A 7,701-nucleotide genomic window follows, 5' to 3' on the forward strand; every position below is an offset into this window, starting at 1 on the left:
GACTTAAAAGGATTTCCCTTTTAAAAATCAAACAAGACAGGCGTAGTTCTGTCCCTTTGTAGAAGTGGAGCAGACAGGACCGCAATGGGTCTCTCCATCCTTAATTACTTCTGAGCAAAAAGGCGCAGGATGGATCTCAAATAAGGAGGGTGGCGTTTGCTGACAGCGAATACTAACAACAAAACAAGGCAGGGAGACAGGGGGGGGGGGAGAGAGAGAGCTGTACATGTTGCCCACTAATGACAGCACAAGAATGAATGGTTTTAAAATGAAGGGAGGCAAATACAGAGAACATGCACCACTTTCAGCATCCATGTTCTGGAATAAACATGCATTTTATATGGTGGCAATGGAACTTACAGTTCATGGGTGAATTCTTTAGAGTGTAAAATTGATATGGGCTTTGAAGAAGAAACAGTACCTCAGCGGAAGCAGCTGTCTTGAGGGGGCTGTTGGATCTTCTTCCTTGGAGGTTTTTCAAGAAGAGGCCAGACGGGCACAAGCTATATTGTCTTGGGGGAAATAGTTGAAGAAGGTAATCAGCTGGGATTCTTCAAACCATGTAGATGTGACCAAAAGAATGACACTGTTCCAAAAGCAAAAGCCAGAAGAACAAGTTTGCTTTTTTTTGGAAATTATAACCTGACACCATATTGGTAAGATTTTTAGGTCACTACTTGCTGGGTTGCCAAAAGGCTATTTTTGTAAGCAGGAAAATGTTGGTGGAGTGGTTTCACTTCAGGCTATATGTACACCACAAATGGCAAAAATTGGCATGAGAGGACAGGTATATTGGTATAAAAGGCTTTGTAGTCTAGAAGCGTCTGTAGATTTATTTCACAAAGTTCATTATGGCCCCTTAAATAAACGAACACCAACGTGCCTACATAGGCAAGCAATGTTATCATTCTTATGAGTCCTATCTTGTTGGCACTACTCAGAAAGTAACTTTGAAAAAAACAGATAAAGAACCCGTCAGTTTAACTCTCACCTCAGCACCCACAGCATTTATTTCCCATTCTCAAAAACAGCCAAAGAGCCTTGAAGCACTCTAAATAACTAACTTATTATGGCATAAGCTTTCATGGACTTTATCAGAAGCATGAAGATAAATCTCAGTGGTCAGTCATATGAAGAAGAAATTTATAAGTTGAATGGCTATGAGATGACTAAATTGAAGTCAATGAGACCTTCAATAAATGTTATAAGCACACCTTTAACCTTTCACGGTACCAAGTTGGTGATAATTACTGAGGTTATAGTATTAACAACTGTAGTGGGCAGGGAACCATTCACAGCAAACAGTCATAGATAGCACAGATATGTTGGTATTGACCATCTAATTAACTTGTGAATTATTTATCTCCATTTCACCCACTGCAAGCTGAAACTGCTTGATGAATTTTTGCGTTGTATTCTTCCATTAAAAGTATTCCACAATGGCCACCATAAGGTCAATTACAGAATGTCCCAGGAGTTGGGGATATTTTCTCACTGGTTTATGGACAATCCCATTCATGATGTCAGATTTGTGGCCATTTATGCTTTTGCATAGAGACTTGTCATGTATGTCCTATTTAGAATGCAGAAGAGCATTGTTGGCATAAATCACACCTACCTCAGCTATGTATGTGTTAATTACATTTCCCTGGCAAATAACTTCGATCTCAGCCTCAGTTTACCTTCTGAAAAAGAAATTATAATATTGACCTACTGCAAGGGGATTGCTGTGAGGCTGGACATGATAAATGTAAAAAACTTGTACATCAAAAGTGTTTTATATAAATAACAGCAAGAAGCTGACTAAGGGATTTTTCCTTAGTGCAGATTTCACAAATGTTGCACCTGTCCACATAATTCTTGGTTTTTTTCTAAATTACTTGTAAAAGGTTGCAACTCCTCCGAAGATTAAACCTATTCATACAAAGGATCAGGAAGATTCTGTTGACAGTATTGGCATGAGAAGCAGAATTATTTCCCATTCAGTAAGTGTACTGTTTCTTCATGTAGCATGCATGTTATGTCTAAGAATGGGAGGCGCGTGGAGGGAGTTTCTGGATTTTAAATTTCAGGCAATACAACCGAATCCAGTGGCGTAGCGTGGGGGGTGCCAGGGGTGCCGGCCGCACCGGGCGCAACATTTTTGGGGGCGCGTTTGGCTGGCCCCCCTCGAGGAAGCGGGAACCTCTCCAAGGCGCAGCGCGCCGTCGGTGGAGGAAAAGAGCCTCGCAGCAGCAGCAGCAAAGCCGGGAGGAGGAGGAGGTGGAGCGAGCCTGCTAATTGCTTGCTGGGAATTAAGCGGCTCAAAGGCAAAGGAAAAGAGGTGGAGCCGCTGGCCCGGCCGGGAGGAAGCTGGAGAGAGCAGCGCGCCAAGCGCACGTGACGCAAAGGGCCTGCCCACGTGCAGGCTGAGCTCCGTGTGGCGGGGGCGGAGGGAGGCGCTCGCTCTTTCCAAAGAAGGACCCGGCTACTGGATCAAGGCCACAAGGGCCCATGTAGAGTGAGTGGCCAAGCAGACGCGTCAATGAGAAGCACTCAAAGCAGGACCGGGGCACAAGAGCGCTCTCCCTTCCTGCTCTTTCCAGGGGGTGGAAGCGTCGCTGCCTCGAGGGCTTCCGAGATACCCTGGGGTGAAGTCCCGCTTCACCTTCTTGGGAGTCCCTCCAGTGGCGTAGCGTGGGGGGTGCAGGGGGGCCGGGCGCAACATCTGGGGGTTAGGGTTAGGGGGCGCAAATCCACGGGTTAGGGGGTGCAAATCCACGGGTTAGGGGGCGCAAATTACTTGCCTTGCCCCGGGTGCTGACAACCCACGCTACGCCACTGACCGAATCTGCTTAAATTCAAATAATTCACCTTCTGAACTGACACATCTGTTTAGCTATTTCTTGGTCAATTGGCTGTGGGTAGTTTGTTTTGCAAAAATGAAATTAAGATTGGGACAAATAATAAAGTGCAAAAAGCAAAACAGTAAACTGTTATAACATGGTTATAGCATTCTTTTTTCATCAGAGTGAACCTTCAAAGTCTACAAGCCAGGATGGGGGAGAAATCCAATTCACTTTGCATTTATAGGCAAACCTCCCTAATTCGCCCTTTCCAAAACAATATGTTGAAATTTGCCCTTCTCTGAATTTTGAAAGGCAGTTTTCTAGCCAAGTGGAATGTACAAAAATGCAAATACTAAAGTGTGCATATATATTTGTGAAAATAACATACAGAAAATAGTTATAGTGGGGAAAATTTGCTTTGCAAAGATGTATGTGTTAGGAGAATTTGCATACAAATATATGTATTTGGGGTGAAATTTGCCCTAAAATGCTGGTTGGTTTTTACAATGATTTTTTTTGGGGGGGGGGGGAGGTCCGAACTTAAGAGTGAAAAAATTACAAAATGGAAAGAAACTGAAATGGACAGATTAGCCCATCCCTCCCTCCAAGTAAATACCCCCCCCTGAAATGCTGGCAAAGAAGTACAGGGGAGTGTATTGCCAGTAGTGTAAGAGTGTAACAGACGGGAGTGTAAGAAAGCAGACATATTCTAATGTTGCTCTTCTCATCTGCCAAATCAGAAGTTGCCTGACAGGGCCCCATTAGCAGTAGGGTGGAGCAGAGAAGAGACCACCCCTTCTTTCCTGCAAGGCAAGCTGAAACCATAAAGCAAGGAAGACTGACTCTTGTACCTTTAAGTAGTACTAGTTTTTCAGCATTAGCTGTAGGGAAACTACTTACCGTTGCTGAACCTTTCCACCTGTTTAGAACACCACAAACCTCTTGACTACTATGTGCTTGTAGTCAAGCTGCTCCCACTTGCCCTATAGTTCCCGTCAGTCAACCTCCTTAAGCTAAATCCTAGCCGCCTTCCTTTAAAAACTCATATGTCTTTTGCAAGATCTGGACCAAAAGCAAGCAAAGCAATTTAACAAGAGGGCTGCACAAGAATCACGGAAGGTGGGAAGAGAGATTGGGTCTTCTGATTGTAATAGATTCATGTGTTCTGGTACTGCCTTTGATATTCAGGATCTTGTGCAAAGATTGGTATAATGCTCACATACTATTTGGGTTACTTTGCCTTAAAATGGGCATAAGTAAGCATTTGTTCTGCTCTTTCTCTTACAGCCATCACGTGCCGTTGCTGCAAAAGCTGCAAAAGCTGCAAAAACCCATCAGGCCCCTCCTTTCTAACCTCCTCTAATGCCAATCCAAGTATGAAAACCATGAAACAGGAAGATGTGTTGCAATGAACATCGGTGAAAATAAAATCGTGATAACACAAAAGGAAAGATCTCTGGATTTTTGTATCTGAAACACTAGGCATGCACAAGCCGACAGACATCATTTTCAGCAGTTTCTTTTTCCATTGTTGTACTCCAACAGAGGAATTTTAAAGTGAGACTCCAGCACACTATATCTGAACTAGAACTAATAACTAAATTTAATTCTGTTTATTTGGGCTTAGATGGAAACCGTGGCTTCCTGTTCCACCTCAGGTGTTGATTTACTGAGCAGTGCTAAAATGATTATGTTTTCACTAGTTACTGCTGTTGGGAATAATTTCTGTGTTTGTTGGTGTTATTTTAGACTTGAGTTGAATTGTTACAGACTGTGCTTTTTGCATGTCTTTGCCATTTTTACCCCAATGTTTGCAGTTTTTCCTGTCCTCTGTACACTCATACCTGCCAGTTGAAGATACTGTGCCTCTGATGAACTGTACTCTTGTCCATGAAAACTTATATGCCATAATAAAGTTACTAGTCTTTAAGATGCTATGAGGCTCTCTGTTGGTTTTGCTGCAAAAGGCTAAGAATACCCTTCTGGATCATGTTGAAAACTTCCTGCCAATTGGGACGCAGGTGGCGCTGTGGTCTAAACCACTGAGCCTAGGGCTTGCCGATCGGAAGGTTGGCGGTTCGAATCCCCGTGACAGGGTGAGCTCCCGTTCGGTCCCAGCTCCTGCCAACCTAGCAGTTCAAAAGCATGTCAAAGTACAAGTAGATAAATGGGCGGGAAGGTAAATGGCGTTTCCATGTGTTGCTCTGGTTTTGCCAGAAGCTGCTTAGTCATGCTGGCCACATGACCCGGAAAAACTGTCTGCGGACAAACATCAGCTCCCTCGGCCAGTAAAGTGAGATGAGCACCACAACCCCAGAGTCGTTCGCGACTGGACTTAACTGTCAGGGGTCTTTTACCTTTACCTAATCCTGCCGATGAGGCACTGGCAGGGGAGGGAAGTCACATTCTCAAACTAGCTTATATGCAAGTACAGTACACACTTTATATTATGAGTGCAATAAGATTTGTCTGGCATATAGAATAGCCAAGTAAGCCAGTCTTCCTGGCACTGAGAGAGAACCCAACATATAGAAATATTTCTGAGAAAATGAGCCTGTGCTATATCCCTTCCAAATACATGAAACAAATGGGGACTCAGGGGACATCTTTAACTTCTCATGCAAACTAGCTGTGACAAGGTAGATAAACCAGTTTCCTTCCTTGAAATAAGAAGAGGGATGCAAGTCCACTCACATTACTGGGCCTCTGTGTTGTACCACGCTCCCTGGGAGCAACCCAGAGGAACAATCTGCCCATGATGCAATCCTTCAAGATGGGCACCTACTTGCTAATGACACTGGAACATGGGTTGGGGCTCTTGTCTTCTGTCCCAGACCCTGCTCCAAGTGAGTCCTGCTATAGATGACTCTTGCTTTCCCCCAACTTGGTTCAGATGTTTTGAACTGCAACGTCCAACAGGCCCAGCCATTATGGTCAATAGGCAGGGGTGATGGGAATTGTAGTCCAAATTATATGGAGGTTGGGAAAAGCTGCCCTGCCCAGTCTAATGATGGACTTTTTGCTACTTATCACTGTAAATGCTTTACAAAATGTAACATTTTATCAGTCATCAATATTTTAATATTACTGATCCATGTTTAAGGGATTCTTCTTGTCTTAATATTATCCTAATGCATAATTTCTTAAGAAACATCTGTCGATTGATTTACATAGGTATCCATGCCTCCCATTTCAAGGCAAAAAAAGTGTTCACAGAGTGGCTATAAAGTAAGCAGGGGTAAAAATTCTGTGACCCAACCATCTACAAGTCACCTACAGTAGCTGTGAAACTTCAATGTAATGCTGTTGTTTTAAGTGTGAACAGACTGGTTTAAATGCTTTTCGGATTGCGCTTCTGGTACTAGCTGATAAACCTGTGTGTAGGAATCTCATGTCAAAATGCTTTATGCAACACCTTGGAATTTTGTTGAGTGCTGGTTAAGATGTGTTAGCCCACACATTTCAAGTGCACACCCTTATTCTGTGCGTGAACTGGCTCTCAGATGAATGCATGGAGTCCTCAGCACCACTTAAGCATCCATTAGAAGTCTCCCAGGTATGTTCTGACCTTGCTTGACACGACCGGTGTGATGCTTTGTGATTACATTTTAGATTTCATCTTCCTGTGGAGAAAGAAAACAGAGCCTAATGGGACTTACATGCTTCTTAAGGTCATTTTTATAAAAGTTAACTTCTAATGGAGAGTGTGTTGTTATGTGCATTAATCCCATAATACTTTTCTACACACAGAAGAATCCTAGCTGTGTTTTGTAACCTTGAAAATGCCTACTTTTGTTCCTTCCTCATGTCTTGTTTTTATGATACTGTTCCACTGTTTTTATGTTTGTGTTTTTTGTACACTGCCTTAAGAGTTTTTAGAAATCTTAGACATTTTAGAGGTTTAGAAATTCATTTATTTCATAAAATTTGTACAGCACTTGATTTAAAAAAAACAACAAAAAAACTCGAAGCGGTTTTCAAAAAGAAAAAACAAGAAAACCAAGAAAAATTCACACCAGTACTTTCAAACATGCAAAAGTTAACAGTACTGAAAACAGATTATAATTGCCTGAACTTTCAAAGCATCTGGGTACGCTTGTCTAAACAACGTTTTTAGCAAAAAGCAGGTGTGGAAAGAGTACAGTGAAGATCCCTGCTTGATCTCAAACGGCAGGGTGTTCCGAAGTGTAGGTGCTGCCACACTAAGCAATCAGATTCTTGCAATGAGTATCACTGGAACAGGTATTATGTGACACCTATGGCAGTGCCAATTCTGTCAATCGAAGCGGTCGAGTGAGCGCATGTGCAGTAAGGCAATCTCGTAGGTCTCACAGAAATGCTTTTAAATAAATAAATAATGCTGACTTAGGCTGTGTGTACACACTTCTGAATCCTTTGGATGCAGTGCACTCCCACCCCTGGTTTGGGAAGCAGTGTACACAGGACATTAGTCACAATCTGTATCTATTCTGTATCTATCCTGACATTTCTTATGAAATACAGTGGTACCTCGGGTTACAGACATTTCAGTTTACAGGCGCTTCAAGTTACAGATTCCACTAACCCAGAAATAGTACCTCGGGTTAAGAACTTTGCTTCATGATGAGTACAGGAATCGCATGGCGGCAGCGCGGTGGCAGCGGGAGGCCCCATATACTAAAGTGGTACCTCACATTAAGAACAGTTTCAGGTTAAGAACGGACCTCCAGAACGAATTAAGTTCTTAACATGAGGTACCACTGTATTGCATTTTAATGCATTTCCCCCCAATCCAGTTTTGGTTTGAATCACCCACCCAGACAGACAGAAGACAGATATACACACACACCCTAGTAAAACAAGACAAATAATTGCAATAAAAACAGCACCAGCC

General features: G+C 42.8%; 1 protein-coding gene across 2 annotated transcripts in view; it reads left to right on the forward strand.

Annotated features, from left to right (window-relative positions):
- Positions 1-4,274, forward strand: part of WDR64 (WD repeat domain 64) — a 67,887-nt gene extending 63,613 nt beyond the window's left edge. For both annotated transcript variants that reach the window (XM_083496806.1, XM_083496807.1), the window contains 2 exons: positions 1,890-1,985; positions 4,116-4,274. In XM_083496806.1, coding sequence (XP_083352932.1) covers positions 1,890-1,985; positions 4,116-4,181 — 162 coding nt within the window. In that variant the 3' untranslated portion in view covers positions 4,182-4,274. The remainder of the gene's footprint in view (positions 1-1,889; positions 1,986-4,115) is intronic.
- Positions 4,275-7,701: the final 3,427 nt, after the last annotated feature.

Source organism: Podarcis liolepis (assembly GCF_965112155.1).
Source record: "Podarcis liolepis genome assembly, chromosome: 3".
NCBI lineage: Eukaryota > Metazoa > Chordata > Lepidosauria > Squamata > Lacertidae > Podarcis > Podarcis liolepis.